Below are 17127 nucleotides of genomic sequence, written 5' to 3'. Positions count from 1 at the left end.
GCAACCAAGTATCAAATTAGTTCATACTATAGTATTCCCTATTACTGTGTATGGGTGTAAAAATTGGACATTGAAGAAAGTAGATTAATCTCCCCCCCCCTTTCTACCACAGAGTATATTTTACGGATTGCCCCCCCCCCTCAAAAACAGACCAGCCAATCGCTTTGCCCGAATCAGCTTTCGCGAGAGGGAGGGGCGGGGATAGAGAGGAGGAGAACCTACCGGTAGTCTGACAAAACCAAGACTTTCGCGCGCCTGTGCAGTATTGAGAATTGAGGCGAGCATGCGTGCTGTGATGGCTCCGAGACTTCTCCTCCTCCTCCTCCTCCCGCCCATCCTTCGCCGCGCGTGCGCATTGCGATTGGCTGCTTGGCCTCCACCTGTGAAGGTACCGTGTGTGCGAGGAGGAGGAGGAGGAGGAGGAGGAGGAGGCGCACGCGCGTCAAGCCATGAGGAGAAACTCCCGCCTTCAGTGACCGCCACTGCTGCCGCTATCGCAATGGCTCAGGCCGAGAAAATGGAGCTGGATCTGGAGCTGCCGCCGGCCGGGAGTGACGGGGGCGGCCTGAGGCGCTCCAATAGCGCCCCCCTCATCCACGGGCTCAGGTAAGGACCCGGCGATGGAGAGGGGGGGGGGAGGGATCTCAGACTTGTCTTTGGGTCTCTTCCATCTTCCCCTTCCTTTGCATGTATGAATTACATCGGGCATCCTGGTGTCTAGTTATGCCGAGGCTCATCGTGGTAATTGGTAGCAGCAGTGTGTCTGATGTTTGCTTTTATTAGGAGCAGCGATGGTTTATTAGTATAATATCAGTCTGTGTTAAGTCACACTGCCGTTACCAAGAATTTTGGTAGGCCACAGCCTTTCCAGTGCTCCTGACAATTTGGCTAACGTTGTAATTACCAGATGTGTTAATTCCTGATATCAGCATCAAAGTATTGCCTTTGTCTAGAGAACTGATATGTAATGTTGATGTTATTAGGAGTAATTTCTTAATGTTGTTCTTAATAAAATAACATGGTGGTTGTTAGTGTTATGCTAACACTGAAAAAAATGGGATTGACTCTCAAATAAATGCTTTTAGGATTACAGCCTTATTTCATGGCGGGAGTGAGATATGAAAGGGGGGGGTTCAGATTCACAGTTGAATTTCTATATGTCCTGTTATAGATGGGGTTCAGAGCAGTGTTCTGGCTCCTTAGTTCTTCTTGTCCAGGGGTACCCTTCTGAAAAGCCACCCAAAAGGGAAGAAAATTTTCTCCCTCTGGAAGAAAAGTACTACTTTACCACTTGTGGAGTGCAGTATGGCTGGATCTCAGCCTCCATCTTATTGTCATCAACATACATGGCATGATGAGGACTAGCGTGATGTAGTGTTTAGAATGTTGGACTAGGACCTGAGATGACTAGGTTCAGATCGCCTCTTTGTCAGAGAAGCTCACCGGGTGACTTTGGGCCCACCACAGCCTTTCAGCCTAAATTGTTGTGAGGATTGAGTGAAGGAGGGAAGGATAATATGGAAAGCCACTTTGTATCCCAATCAGAGAGAAAAGTGGGATATAAGTAAACTTTACAAATTCAGAAGGACAGGATCCTGCTCCAAGGAATTTATAATCCATATCTTGACACTGTGAAGATGGGGAGGGAAAGGATAGTGAATAATCTTGAAAAGATTTGTTTCTGTCTAGGTCCTTTTGGACAGGCTTTAGTAAACTAATGATGTGTGTATCACTAGGGCTTGTGTTAAGCACATGAATTATGGATCATCCCCTTCCCCACCAAAAAAACCCGTCTTATAGTTGTGAGACAGACTGGCCTTGGCCAAAGGCAGCTTTTCAATAGCACATTTTGGAAGAAGAGCTGTTTCATGTATTGTAAATGGAAGCCATTTTGGTATGTTATGAGATTTATGCATTCTAATAGTCCATTTATGCTTTTCATGACTTTGTGTCATTTTTTGTATGGAGTCATATGGTTTAATGGAGTGCAGAAAATGTTAGTACAATACCAAATTGCTTCAATAGGAATATAAGTGGTTGAATTTCTAGAGAGGTAACATTTGTTGTTTCTTTCAGTGATAATTCACAGGTTTTTCAGCCTTACGTCTTGAGAACCCGCAGGAACAGCACAACAGTTATGAACCGGCACAGCATGGTAAGAGCCCTTCAGAACAGAGACCAAATACTTGTGGTACTGATGAGCAAAGACCTTTAATGCCCTATACGTAAGGATGCAGAATGCTTGTGGAGGGTGGAGAGACTTGGGACAGTGTACAGGAGGGGGTGTTTGAGATGTGTCTGCAGCTAAAACCTTATTGTAGTTGTATCATTGTAGTTGGAGCTGGAAGTGAAAAGTGAGCAGGACTTTGATCACATGGAAATAATCTTTATCTTCTTGTGGATATATTGTACTAGTCAGGGGCTCGCCAAAGAAGTACTAATTGTTCACAGTTGTTTGTAGATAGGTGATCTGAGGATATGTAGGTAGGTCTCTGACTCTGATATAACTCAACTATTATTAATTTACTGCAGTAATTTTTAGAGTTTTTGTTAGAGTATACTAGGGTGTTGTAGAAACTTTAAAACTGCCTCTGAGCAAAATGTACCCACTGACAAGACACTGCTCAGTTCTTCTACATTGTAAATTGCCTCAGAACAGTGACTCATGCAGAGACAAAAAGTAAACTCTTCTGATAGTGGATATTATTTATTCAGTTTATACTTCTTGATCTGAAAGTAAACCTTCAATTTTAATTCAGAAAAAAATGTGCCTCAGCTATTACTTACAAGTCTCTAAGTAGTTTCCTAAATAAGGAAATAAGAGATCTTTTGTTCTGTGAATGGTTCACCAAAAACAAAGTAGGAAAGGTTGGGGGGGGGGGATCTGTACATTGTGACTTTTCAAAATTTCCTGAAGCTTAATCTCAGTCTAGTGTGTTTGGCTCTTTATTGACTGATCTTATTTGTGAGGCACAAAAAGAAGATTTGTTTTCTTGATGGCTTCCTAAAGTGATTGTAGAAGATGGAGCAGGGGTGGTAGTCTAGGTGCTGCTTGAGTAAAGTTAGCTTGGAAGAGAAAATAAAGGTGCTTTGTTCTTCAATATATTTCAGAGAAACATGGTATGTTCATTCTTATCAACACACTAAGCTTGCAGCAACTCCTGTTGGTAGTAGAACAGCTAAGCTAGTATAGTTCTCTGTATGCTATGAATTGCTGTTTCAATACCATCACTTAAGATATGAAACATTTATTTCTCCATCTATGACCTCCTTTCATCTTCACAGAAAAACATCTTGTTCTGTAAATTGCAGAGGAGTCTTTTTGCCACCAAGAGTTAAGTCTTGAGGAGGGCAAAAGGCAATATGTTACATAGCTCAGGAAAAGAAGTTCCACATCTGATGTTCAAATACATAGTTACCTGTCCAGTGCTGTTTAGCCAGTTTGGGTATCAGTGAGGGTATTGTTACAGTGGGTTGATATATACACAGTTATTCATTGTTGTTTGTAACACAATTAGGTAATAGTTTCTTTTGCATGATGGAAGCTTTCATACTTCTTTCAGGGAGAATGAATATTCCTTCAGTGCTATACAGATGAGGAATTCTCAGGGCCACCAGCCTTGGAGCAGAGGCTGAGTGTTAGTATACTTCTCCTACATTAAAATAGACAAGATGTAATTTGAATGCATGAATGGTCTACAGTCCCTGACAGGCAGAAGATACAGAGATTATAGTTCTTCCTATTATATAGCTGAAGCTTTTGTTCTCTGTTGAGTAACAGAAAGTGTTCATATGTACTGCAGTCAGAAGAGGCTGTGAATATGAATCATATTAGCAAAAGTTCATTTCAGTGAGTGGTTGGTTCTTAGTTCAAGGTCAGCTTTAAACAACATCTAGGAGATGGGGTTGTAACTTCTGAAATGTATGCTTTTCCCCCTCTTTTCAGCTGGTGTCATCATCTCCAATTCGTATCCCTAGCAGCCGGCTCCATCAAATCAGAAGGGTAAGTAACACTTCACTTCTTGGGGGTACCACCTTTTATCAATCTCATTTTTCCTATAACATGGCTGTTTGTTACTGCCTCAAATGTTCTTGGTATAATTATGGTCTTGGTGCCACAGTGATGAAAATTCCGAGCCCCACCTACCCAATAGTTCTAGAAGTTGCACATAGGCAAATTAACTTGTCTTAATGTATTCAGTGCAAATTCTGGGGTTCCTGGTTGCATGGTAGGAGAAGGGAGGTAGTAATACATTTGATTGTATCACTATCTGGAATGTTCTTCTTTACATTGTAAAGCTGAACTATATGGCCAGCAGCCCTGACCTGGATATCCCAGGCTAGCCTGATCTCAGAAGCTAAGCAGGGTCGACCCTGGCTAGTATTTGGATGGGAGACCGCCAAAGAATACCAGGATTGTGACACGGAGGCAGGCAATGGCAAACCACCTCTGAACGTCTCTTGAAAATCCTTTGGCATCACCACAAGACAGGTGTGACTTGACAGCAAAAAAAAAAGGTCAGCAGAAATTGGATGGTTTGTGGTTGTAGCACTTCAGAGTGCAGATGAAGGGCTGTGTGTTTGAATGCTTCCTCTGTAACCAGAAAATCCGTAGGGTGAAGACTGCTTCCGTACTGGTTTACTTTTGGACTGTAAGCTGTTCTTTATATGAGAAGCATTCAGATCTACAGTCTAAGATGGGATAGTACAACTGGTCCACACAGCTGGGCTGATTTGTACATGTTTGTTCTAGTTCTAAAGCATGGATTGTTATAGGAAGTAATATTTTGCTGGGGCGAAGATATTAATAGCTAAGAGGTGAATTCTTATATTTCTACAGGAAGAAGGAGTTGATTTGATGAACAGAGAAACAGCACATGAAAGGTAGGTATAACTACTGTGCCTTAAGAAAGTAGCCAGTGTTGTCATCTAGTAGCCACTGATGAACCTTTTTGTATTTTAGGGAAGTGCAAACAGCAATGCAGATAAGCCAGTCATGGGAGGAAAGCTTGAGCCTGGTAATCTCTTTAAAGATGTTTAATATTTTAATTTCACCCTTTCACTTGACCAGTGAACTTAAGTGGGGAAAAAAAGGAAATAGCTCAAGTGGGGAGTTCTTCAGGCTCCACTGATCAGCCATTCTGTTTTTCATCCAAATTTTGGGATTCAGTGTCCAGAGTTGCTGTGTATTATGGGACTGTAAACATGACACATTGTATTCCCAGAGTGACAACGATTTGGACAAATCTGAAAAATCTTCATCTCCAAAGAGGATAGATTTTATTCCTGTTTCTCCAGCACCTTCACCTACAAGGGGAATTGGAAAGGTATGCCTAAGAGTTCTCAGCAGATTGAAAGTTGCAAAATGATTTAAGAATGTTGAATGTTTTCTGGAAGAACTTTTTTGCCGTATCTTAATTTAACTATTCTCTGTCTGAGCTTGAGCTGTGTATTACAATAGGGATTATAAGAAATTTGCAAATTCTGTAATATCATGTGAAAAGTAACATAAAGGAAACAGAGGGATCTTTGGTGATGTGACAGCGTGATCCTACATATGTTTACTGAGGAGAAAATCTCACTGAGTTCAACAGAGTTGATTTCCCAAGTAAGTGTGCATAGGACTGCAGCCAAAAAGCTTTGCGGTTGTCACAGAGCCCATACCAGACACAGGAAGGGGATGTAAAGACTGACTGCCTTGGATATCATATAGTATGTAAGGGAGATGATAGCGTTTAATTTATCTTTTTTATTTATTTATTTATTTATCTTTGGATTTATATCCCGCCCTACCCCGAAGGCTTAAACACTTTCCCATATAAGAACTAAATGGGGGTTTAAACACTTTCCCATATAAGAACTAAATGATATAGGTAAGATAATGCTGTTAAGTAGTAGACCAAACTCTAGTTAGAGGTTTTGGAAGATTTCTTAGTATCTTCCACACAGGGACAAGGTTTTGTGGTGCAACATGAGACTAAGTTCAGGAGCAGTGGGGTTTTCATATGGTAGGTTTCCCCACAGTTTCCCTGCCCCAGTTCCCCTGGAAGTAGCTCCCCCTTTCTCCCCCACACCAGGCCAACAGGGCTTTTGCCGTTTTTTATTAAATCAGCACTAGGCTATCATTGTAATAGTATACTGCTGTTATGATAGGTGCAGCAGGTTCTCTGAATTACAAACTTTTTTCTTTTTTAAAGTAAATCTGTAGTTTCTTCTCTTGCAAACGTATGCCATTTTCCTTGTATTTCTGGAAAGGTGGGGGAAGAAACTTATTGTTTTTAAATGAAATCTGGGAATTGAAAGAACCTGCTGCACCTGTTGTTACAATGGTATATCAATAAAATGATACTCTAATGCTTATTTTTTTTAAAAATTAAAAAGCCCTGCGGAGAGCCCCCCATGATGGTGGAGGAAATGGCAGCTGCAGGGACAGGGTTAGGAAAAATGGCTGCTACGTGAGCCAGAAATTCCAAATTTTCCTACACACACACAGCAGCCATACCAGCTTTACTGCAACCTTTCCTGAAATTTGGGAGCAAAGCAGGTTTTAGAAAGGTAGAAGAAAAGCCAGGGAGGTGCATGAATTAGGGAAGCAAAAAAACAAAACAAAACGGCTTCCCGGAAGAACTGAACTTGGTGGAAGAACTGAACTTGGTGGAAGAACACAGTGGAAGACACCATTGTGACTACGATAACTGGCCTGTCTGTCAAAGGCCAAAGGGCTCAGGACCCAGAGGCTGGCAATGAAGCCACCTCTCTGAAAATGTCCAAGCCCCAATAGGAGTTGCCAGAAGTCGCCATGACTTTCAGTCACACGCAATCACACGCACACACAACAAAAACACTAAAAAAATTAAAAAGGCGCTCTGCTTGACTATTTCAAATTCTGTTGAACCTTTTTTAACATGCTGTGTTAGGATAATGAAATGAATGGACATGCTCTGTGGCACAAGTTTTTACCCTTGGACTATAACACTGCTTTGTTAAGTGAGATGGAAGAAAAATCAGATTTTGCTAGTTCATGTAAAACTTTGGATTTTTAGAGACTAAAGTGTTGAGTTCAAATGTCTTCAAAGACTGTGAATGTGGTTGTGTTTCCTAGCAATGCTTTTCACCATCCTTACAAATGTTCGTGAGTAGTAATGGATTGCCTCCAAGCCCCATTCCCAGTCCCACAAGGAGATTTTCAAAGTAAGTTGATATATCTTAAACTTAATAAGAAGCAGTTAGACTGCTGTAATGTGCACCGATATGTGGCCTGGGCAGGAGACCAAAGTTGATTCAGCATCAAAGGCTTCTTACGCACAAGCTGTTTCTATTTCATTTTCTGTTGTATGTGCATCTCAGTGAAGCTTGTGCAGATATTCTTGGTCTGTGCTCACAGTTGCAGGTCTTAAACATGTGGGCATGGCACACAAGTCCTCATGGCTTCAGAAGACTTTTAGAGACAGCCTAATAGGTTCAGGCATAGCTCCTAAGGCTTGTAATAGAGAAACGAAGGACAGTTGGGGATAAAATTCTCTGAAATAAAGGACATCAAACTTTCAATTAACAATGCACTGTGGAGAACTGTAGGTCTCTTATGTGCAGTGTTAGTCTCTCAAGGACTACATGTTGATGTCTGTTCCACAGAACTTTGAAAAATGCTGTTTTATGGATTATGAACATGCCGAGATAGAACTCATTTTCAACTTAATTTTGCACTCCCTAGAAAAGAAAACAGGAAGCATCTGAAAGTGTGTGGAGTCTGCGGAGTTCAGGGGACCTTCTAAATGTTGATGGCTCCAATGTGTTAGGGAGAAGAAATAATAGCTGCTTTTTAAGGATGTGAGAGCTTAGTACTGAGTATCTTTAAAAAGCTGTCGAAGTCACTGGTTTTGATGGAACTTCGTTCTATACTTTGATCGCAGTGGGTAAAGCAGATTTTTAAAATTTCCTGTATTTATAAAGGGATTTTCTACAGAAAACCTTGCAAATACAATAAGCAGTGACACCTTTGTTGACAGTTTGGCAGGTGCTGTAATGGTCTCTTGCAGCCACTAAATGCTGTTGGCTTGTAAAGCTAGAAGAAGAAAGCATGATGAAAAGTGGTGATTTGGCAGAGATAAAAACTGCCTACAGTGTCCCCCTGCAATGCAAACGTATAGGGTCAGGAAATAAAAGGCTGTCTTATTATGGCTTTGTTTCTTTGAAATGGACTCCTAATTAACAGGACAACTGCCTTCAAGTACCTATTGGATGTAAGTTGCAAACTGTGCAATATCCAATTCGAGTAGAGGCCTGAAGCTTCTCTTCTTTGGCATCTTTATCAAAGGTGTTTTAAAAAGCTAATGGTATTACTATAAAGTCCAAGACCATAGTATTGTCACACTTTTGAACAAGCAAATTAACAGCTTATTCCTAAATGTCAGAATGCATACTAGGCTAGACTCTGTATTGACATTCCCTCAATAATAATAATAACAACAACAACAATAAATAATAAATGCTTCCTTTTGGAGCTAGATTTGTTCTCTTTTGGGACTCTATAAAAGTCTAATGTGTTTTAAAAGTCCTATACAATAAAGTATTTCAAGTACATTCTTCGTTATGATTTTAGAAACTACATCATCAGAGTATACTAATTCAGTCTATTTTAGCAGGAGAAGCCAGAGTCCAATCAATTGCATCAGGCCCAGTGTTCTTGGCCCCATTAAAAGGAAAGGTATGTGTCAGAGATGCTTTAAAGTGAGTAGGTCTGCTTTCTAGATTGTGGAGCAGATGCTAGGCAGTGTCCGTCTCTTTACCATAGGATGTGATGATTGTGAGAGATGGTCAGGCTGGATCCAGTTAGTGTCAGTGTTCTTGATCCTTTTTGAAGGTGTACCTGCCATTGTTCCTTCTTGCTATAGGGTTCTTTAGATCCCTTCTTAATGCTTGTTGCTCAGCAGTGATGATGGGACTGTTAAAAAACGAAGAGCCCTTCTGGATCAAACCAAGGATCCATCTAGACCAGCATCCTGGTACTCACAGTGGTTGACCAGATGTGTCCAGGAAGCCCACAAGCAGGCTTGAACCCAACAGCCTTTTCTTGCCCTCCACATGCTGCCTCTAAGCATGAAGGTTTCATGCAACTTATCAGTAGCTATCATGATTTTGTGATTTTGTCTAAGCCTCTTTTAAAGACATCTGAGTTAGTATTTTGCTAATGTACTAAGGAGGGTAGATATTTTGCTGTTCTGGTAGATTTTAACTGTTTATTTTTTTATTTTTAAATCCTGAACGCATTTGTTTTTTGTCGCCTTGCAGCTGTTACTGCTTTGTTAGCCACCTTGATTTGGAAGAGGCACAGAAGAGTATAAACGTTATACATGATTAATCAAAATAAATTTGAGGTTTTTAAAAACGTTTTAAGTATTTTTACTGAATAAAAAGTCAAACTTTGTCTATCTGGTCATGTCCTTGTCAGGCTAATGTGAGAAAGTGGCATTTGCTCTCTGAGCCCAAATGGAGTCACAAATAACAGAAAAGAAACCCTGCCCTTCTCCAGATGAGGGCAAGGAGCCCTGCACTGTCCTGCTGGCTGACAGCACCCCATGCAGGCTTCACTAAACCAGCAGAATGGAAGGTCCTTGGCGAGGGGAGTCCAGTGCAGGCCAGACTGCACCACTTCAGGGACCTCTGCCTTAGGCATTAGGGCAGGCCCGGGCATGGGGCCAGCAACTGAGTCAAGGCGGGCTGGGGTCCCAGGTCAGTGGAAGAAGTGTGGACATCCATTCCCGGGGTGTGTGTGTGTGGAATGGAAGCTGCTGGGAAGGATGAGACTGAACTTGGTAGTGCCATATATAAGTGTATGGAGAGGGCATGGGGGCTGAGAGTGAGCATGCCGCTCTGGGGCACACCTCCCTGAGGAGGCCGACCATGGATCTGTGGGGGTGACCTGGGGAGCTCTGGGACGAGGGGGTGGGGCAGCTGCAGTTCCAATCTGGACATGGGTCTGTCTGGTTACATTAGCCACGTTGGTATGGCCATACTGTAGCTGCTGCTGAATACGGATGGCATACACAGCCTGCTGCAGAAAGCTGCTCTGCGGAGATTGAGCACTCAGCCTTGGCATTATGAAGGGTGATGTTACATTTGAAATTATACATTAGTGATCTTGGGCCAATCCCTCTTTCTCAGCCTAACCTACCACACAGGCTTGTTGCATGGATGAAATGGAAGGGGGAAGAACGATGTGTGCCACCTGTAGCTCTTTGGAGGAGGGGTGGGATGAAATGTGGCAGACCTGTTTTCTCACGCTTTTTTTCCTCTTGGGTGCTCCCAATTTACATACAACAAAAAAGCGGTTTATGTGGGATTCTTGAGCACAAGCTGATGTTAATCCTTACTATACCTTGATGCAAAGAACAGTGCTTCACTGGGGACCTCTGCATGATGGAAGCTGTCATTCTTCTTTCTTCCAAGGAGAATGAATATTCCTTCAATGCTATAAAAAATAAGGAGTTTTCAGGGCCACCAGCCTTGGAGTTGAGGCTGAGTGGTAGTATATTTCTTCTACATTTAAGTGAACAGATTGGAATATGCATATTCCATAGTCCTTGGATGATCCCTGTGTGGCCGTTAAATGAACAGGTAGGAAAATGAGGCTCCCTTCCTTCAAATATTGATTTGTTGCTGAAGTTACAATGTATTGATGGGCTTATGAAAACTACTAGATATGTTGAACTAGTATGCTACATCTCCCATGACACGCTATGTTTGTGTGAAGTAACCTTCAGTGCTACTAAGCTAAGAAAGGCTCTTTCTCAAATCTAACAGGATGGATTTGATTTCTATAGGTGAGATGGAAACTGAAAGCCAGCCAAAGAGACTCTTCCAAGGAACCACCAATATGCTTTCTCCTGACGTGACACATTTGACAGACCTCAGTTCCTGGTAAAAGTAATATAAATAAGGCACTTGTGAATTACTAGAATAGATGTTGCTCTTTCCTTACTGTGTTCTAGATATGGCTTGTTTTATTTCATAATAATACAGAATGTTAAATACTACAATTAGCTTGTTGCTACATTCAAAGCTAACAGGTAGAAGAATAACTGGTAGAAAAGTCTTTGGAGCAAGGAGTGAGGATGTACAGGAGATTCCAGAGCAATGATGTGATCTAGACCTGGAAAGTAATGACTGCATGTGATTTGACCTAGGGGTGTGCAAGAGATGGGGGGGGCATTTTTGGATATGGGTATATCAGACCTGAAAAATATCTGTAAATACCGAATTTCCCCAGTCCAATACCAGTATAGTATCCGAACTGGGGAAATATTCAGTATTCCCAAATATATTTGGGCCTGTTATGCCTGCGGGGAGGGAAGGGAGAGTGAGAAGACATGTTTAAATGACTTCCCTTGCAAAATATCTGTAAATACCGAATTTCCCCAATCCAATACCAATATAGTATCCGAACTGGGGAAATATTCCAAATATATTTGGGCCTGTTATGCCTGCGGGGAGGGAAGGGAGAGTGAGAAGACATGTTTAAATGACTTCCCTTGCCTCCCTGAGCCAACCTGCCACTTTCACTGGTCAGTTTCACTCTCTGCGGGTTAGCTGTTAGGTTTAGCCATTTAAACCTGACTGGTGGATGGGAATGAAACTGACCAGTGAAAGCTTAAATGCCTGTAAACATGCCTTTTCTCTCTGCCTTCCCTCCCTGAGTCCCCCTGCCACAGTGGGGTGGCTCAGGGAGGGAAGGAAAGGCATTCCTCCCATGTAAACCGATCAGCGTGGTGGTCCACGTGCCAGCTGATCGATTTACATAGGAGGAAGCCATTTCAGCCCTCCCCTTTTGTTCCCCCCTGCTTTAGAGTGAGGGGGAGTGAAACAGTGCTGGAATGGCTGCCAGGCAGGTATTTAAACCCAACAGCTGACTGGTGGTTCCACCTGTCAGCTGTTAGGTTTAAATGCCTAGCAGCTGAGTTTCTTATAGCTGAATGAACCCAAATAAAAGCTGAATGGAATCAGCTTGTTTCGGGCTCAGCTGTATTGGTAGTCAAATACAGATCTGTATTCAGTTTATATGATACCCGAAAAATACCAATAGGTGTTTTTTGGGTGTACATTCAGCTCAGTTTATGCTGAATACAGATCCCTAATTTGACCATGATCAAATATTGTCCAATAACAACAAACAAACAACCTTCATTGGCATAACAACCAAATGATAATGGGGCGGAAACAGTCTGAACAGTCAATGCCCTGTCTGCTGATACATTGCTCGCCTCCTAGCTGCAAGGTACACAAATTTGGCCACAGTTTCAATCACAATTTGTTTCCAAGTAGATAATCAAGAATGCCTCTATGTAGGGGAAGCTTACTTTTTAATTTTATCATGGAGTCCTTTGTAAAGAAGAACATGAGTGGGGGACTACTCTCAGTTGAGTCCTGCAGTACTTGGGGCAGACCCAGTAGCTTCTCCTACTGGCCACCTGCTAGAACTGCAGATATTGCCAAATACATTTTTTAAAATGGTTGCTGTTACTTTGCTTTCTTTATCTCTGGCTTAATTTTTTTACTTTTTTTTTTAATGTAACTGTAGAATGACCCTGACATCCCAGTGTGAAAGCCACACAGAACTGTTCAGTGAATAGTCTATTTATAAAAACCTTACCAAGCATTGTTAAGTTATACTATTAATTTCATAAACATGTATCCAATCGTCTGTGAACTAGTGGGACTTTCCTGCTTTCCCCTGCTGCAGCCCAGTTAGTCCCCCAAGTTTTTTTTCCTGGATGAACAGCCAGGCTTCAGGAAGGGGGAGGGTGGTGGTGGATGCATTTCCAGATTAATGGAAGGGGAATCCTAAAATCTAACCCACTAGTTATAACAAGTTAGCATTAGTTTTTGTGATTATTAAGCCTGTTGAGGATTTTAAAATCATTTTTGAGGCATTTGAAACAAACTTGGACATTGTTTAAGTAGTCAGTCGATCAAAAAAGTAAAAAAATATTTTAAATCAAATGCTTGGACCTGGCATGACCTGTCAGCTCTGAAACAGAAGGGTTGAGTTGACAGAACTTTGACTTACAGATAGGAATCACATTTCTCTCCAAATTTCTAGTGATTTTTTAACAAATGTTGCATGTAGTGTTTCTTTGAAGGCTGATAAAGCAAGTGGTTTTCCTTGTTTGTTCCCAGCTTGTCTTCAGATATTCTGGATGGGAGCACAAGCAGCGTGAGCTCATCATCTGATTCACTGGCCAAAGGCAGCACTACTACAGAATCTCCAGTCACATGTTCAAACTCATGTTCTTCATTCATCTTAATGGATGACCTTTCACCCAAGTGACTTCCCCAGTCATCAATGTCTGCCTGAGCTGTTACCGTACTGTACATTGTACAGAAAAACCCATGCGATCAAATCCTTGAGGATGTGAGCATTTAAATACTGAGTGGGAATATCAACATAACTTTATTCCTTGGTATCTTCTACAAGTGATTTTGATTATCCTTCTTAATGGACACATGCTACTGATGACTGGGTTTGCTGATTTTTTTTAATTTTTATTTTTACAGATATTTCCTCAGATTGTACTAACTTGCTTTCAAGGAAACTGCATACACTTTTTTAAAAAAAATCCCAAACAAGCACCTAAGTTGTATTAGCATTAAAACTGTAGAGGGGAAAATTGTCCACTGTTGCTATCATGATTACTTACTCTGGAGGTAAGAATAGTGGTTCCAGAGTTGTTATGTAATCTTTGAGATGCTTTTTAATTTTTTTTAATCAACTAGATTTCTCTTGCTATTTCTTTAGGAAGAATTAAAGTACTTCTCCTGATTAGGCATATTTTGGACTACACTTCCCCCACCCCTAAAAGTAATCACATCAAAATGTAAAATTGTTTCTCATTTGCCTGTTGCAACTTCTCCTTTGTCATCTTTCCCAAAAAAAGGAAAGGGTTTTCAGACTGTTCTTTATGCTTTGGTTCAGGTGCTCTTAGAGTGCTAGGAGCCGATAATGGTCTACTTAAAAAAAAAAAAAAGCTATGGAATGCTATTATAGCTCCTTGATACTCACAATAGGAAGAGGAGGAGAAGAACTTCCTGTGCACAGCTATTTAACTCCCCTGCAGCATTCTCTAACCCAGACTGCTTAAAGATTATGTGAATTACAGCCAGTAGTTGCAGAAGTCTTTTTGGCCTTGAGGATGCAAGAAAGCACAGTGGGAGCTGCCACAAGGGCTTGGGGTCGCTGTGTTGAATTGGCTGGGCCTTTGGTGTCTCCTATGGCATTGAGATATGTTTGTGCCTTAGGGGGATGTGGTGACAAAATGGAGGAATGTAAACTGAGAGGTTGGGTGGGGGAATGGACTTTTTGTGTGTGTGGTTTGTTTTTTTTTTAATCTTGAAAAGAGTACTTGTATCAGGTGCTATAGCCCACTGCTGTTTATCCTCAGTTGCTTTTTGACATGCTTGATCCAGTGGGAGAAGGAGTTCTGTGAGCAGCCCTAACTGTTCTGTGACTGCATCACCTTCTGTATCATTGGAGCAACCCTTGGGCTCTGCTTTTTTGAGAAGGGCAGGCCAATGGGCAAGTGTTAATTCTAGGGGAAAGCTTTTTTTTAATGCTTTTGTTTGGATGCTGGCTCTGCCTATAGTTGGACTTTTAAAGAACTTATGTGAGCTATGAGAAGTGAACCTGCTGCCAGTACCCTGGTTTAAGTGTGGGGGTTCAGCAAGTGACTTCTTACCAAAAGAGTGAACTGGGCTTAAAAAAAAGATCCATTTGTAATCTACTGTGTTATGCTATTTATTATTTATAACTGTAAAAAAGTCTGGTGATGAATTATAGTATTTTTTTATGATTGAAAACCTTTTTTATGTTCTGTGAGTGCTGGCTGGTCTGTATTTAATAGGCAACACTGTCCGCCAGAAATGTACGCTTCCAGTTCTGAATGTTTGTAAGTAATTCACATGCTCTTGTTGTCAAAGTAAAACTTAACGATTTTTTTTTTAAGATTCTAGCACTGAAATTGAAGTAAAAGTATGCTAAGCTATAAAGTGCACCATCTGTGGCAATACTTGCCTGGCTATGGAGGGGATGGGGGAGAGATCTAGAGTATTCTGGTTAAAAGAGGGACACTTGGTTTTTCATGTGTAGATTTGTTTTTTTAAGTGTGGGTTGTTTGGGGAGGTTGTTTTGCAGCTGTAAGAAGTACCATACTTGGGCCACTGCTGCTTCTCTTATTTGTATTACTATACTCACCTGTGGAGAGTTAGTTCCCCCCATCTCCAATAAATGTGCATATTGTAAATTATCACCCAGTGGTGCCATTTTTTAAAAAAAAGATGACTGATCAGTGTGTGAATTGTATTTGGATATGCTCAGTGCTGTTCCTTGCATATTGGCTGCTGCATAGACTGCTTTAACTTAAGAGAGATTTTTGTCCTTGCTTTGTCCTTGTTTTTTTTCCCCTTTGCTTTCTTTAGCTACATAAAAGTCTGTTTTTATGTTTGCAAAATAACTCTGTGATGAAGTACAATTTGTAAACCCTTCTCCATGCACTTAAGAACTGTGACATCAAAATCCACTTGACAGGTGGCAGTAAAATAAAGCTTTTTGCATGCTCCCTTGTAGCGGGAAAGCTTTTGCTTTTATTTTCCCCGTTGACTTGTTTGCGTGACGTATTCAGAACTTCTGTCTGTTTTTTAAAGTGTGGAGTCTTGTGTAAAATTTTGACCTTTGTACACTTTAAAATGTGCAAGATTCATAAAGCAAAACACAGCAACCTAGTTTTGTTCAGTTGTTTTTTTATGACAGTGTTAATTTGTCTCAAACTCTTTTGCCTTTTCCAGTCTTTGAAAATCTGTAATCTGTCCCCAGCCAGGAATTAGTAGTTTGTTCATAGTTCAAGAAGAACGTATTGGCGTATCGGTTGTTTCATAGTTCTTCTGGTCTCAGAGCGCATTATGAATGCGAGGTGGGGTTGAATTGCATGTGTCATATAGCACACTGGGCAGTGAGCCACCATTGGCTGAAGTGATGGCAGAGCAGACTCAGGCTTGCCCCCGTGCCTCTCCCCATTAACTTCATTTCTGTGGCCATAGGAAGGCTTATGATGAACAGAGCAACCTCTTTATCAAATTAAACAATGTCCTTGGTCTTCAGTTTGCTCACCATCAAAGCAGGTCCCCCCCCCCTTTCTTGCAGGTATAATATTGAGTTTTCTTAGACCAGGAGGGCAACGGGGTGGAACCATGACTTCAGATAGCTGTCTTGCAGGGAGCCCAGCTGTGCAGCGAGTGGTTGAGTTTAGAGGTGGGATGCCTGGGTTTGACTCTGCTTAGTGTTAAGCAAGGCACTTGCTGTCAGCACTAACCTTCAGTTTGGAACACCTAAAGCTGCACAGATTAAGCTCCGGAGGAGGAGGAGGAGGAGTGGGATTCCCCTTTGTTGAGCAGCTTCAAAAAGACAGTAGTAGAGTGCAAACCCCAGCTCAACCAAGGTTTGCTCAGTGGTTTTTAAACAAGGTGGACCTGTGCAGGCAGTGTTTAATTACTGAGAAACCAATTGTGGCTTCCAGGCTCCGCATAACATGTAAGACGTGAAAGCCTAGAAAATTTTGGAAAACTTTCCGAAGAACTGTTTTCAATTTCTTAATGGAAAATCTGGGAAATTTTAGGGAGCACTGGGAAAAAAACAACTTCTGTGAAATATATTCTCTTTTGGAATTAGTGAAATGCTTTATAAGACAGGGTTTTACTCAAAATGTGTATCATGAACATTTTTACGTAAAGCAATCTACAGTACTAGATGATTATTCCTATATATATATATTGTAGACATACACAATATTTTCAAGGCTGTGTATATTTAACTATGAATAATTTGGCAACAATTAATGTGCTATAATATGTTTAATACATTTTCAATGTTAAAAAGTTAAGCTGATATCCAAATATGCTGTAGTGATTGAGACTTCCTGCCTAAACAATACACTTAACTACAACATTTGTTTTCTAACTTGAACTTCTGTGTTTTTCTTATTTCTCAAGTGGCCAAAATTAACATACATGTTCTAAGGTAGCATAGGGGCCCAGCTGTTTTCAGCTCTCGCTCAAGTGTTGGGTACATTTGCCATTTTGCAT

The 17127-nt window shown here is 41.1% G+C and overlaps 1 protein-coding gene across 3 annotated transcripts; it reads left to right on the top strand.

The window, feature by feature from the left end:
- Positions 1–452: 452 nt before the first annotated feature.
- On the top strand, positions 453–16564 carry FAM122B (family with sequence similarity 122B). Of its 3 annotated transcripts, none has more exons than XM_015417387.1 (10): positions 453–606; positions 2077–2155; positions 3947–4003; positions 4841–4884; positions 4964–5018; positions 5226–5327; positions 7103–7191; positions 8643–8704; positions 10821–10917; positions 13174–16564. In XM_015417387.1, exons 1-10 carry the CDS (start codon positions 500–502, stop codon positions 13322–13324), a joined length of 843 nt encoding a protein of 280 aa, XP_015272873.1. In that variant the 5' UTR covers positions 453–499; the 3' UTR covers positions 13325–16564. The 3 variants fall into 3 exon arrangements, with proteins under 3 accessions (XP_015272873.1, XP_015272872.1, XP_015272874.1); XM_015417386.1 differs by having other exon boundaries at positions 8640–8704; XM_015417388.1 differs by having other exon boundaries at positions 8640–8704; positions 10821–10923; positions 13174–13234.
- Positions 16565–17127: the final 563 nt, after the last annotated feature.

The sequence above is a fragment of the Gekko japonicus genome, unplaced genomic scaffold (assembly GCF_001447785.1).
Source record: "Gekko japonicus isolate JY-2015 unplaced genomic scaffold, Gekko_japonicus_V1.1 scaffold2350, whole genome shotgun sequence".
Taxonomy (NCBI): Eukaryota; Metazoa; Chordata; class Lepidosauria; order Squamata; family Gekkonidae; genus Gekko; species Gekko japonicus.
This window is presented reverse-complemented; position numbering and strand designations above follow the sequence as displayed.

Bases quoted from the DNA above. Each gene is read 5' to 3' on its own strand.
- FAM122B (XM_015417386.1), top strand. From the start codon at position 500: ATGGCTCAGGCCGAGAAAATGGAGCTGGATCTGGAGCTGCCGCCGGCC. The intron at 607-2,076 runs GTAAGGACCCGG...TGTTTCTTTCAG, and splicing joins CCCCTCATCCACGGGCTCAG to TGATAATTCACAGGTTTTTC. The intron at 5,328-7,102 runs GTATGCCTAAGA...TGTGTTTCCTAG, and splicing joins CTACAAGGGGAATTGGAAAG to CAATGCTTTTCACCATCCTT.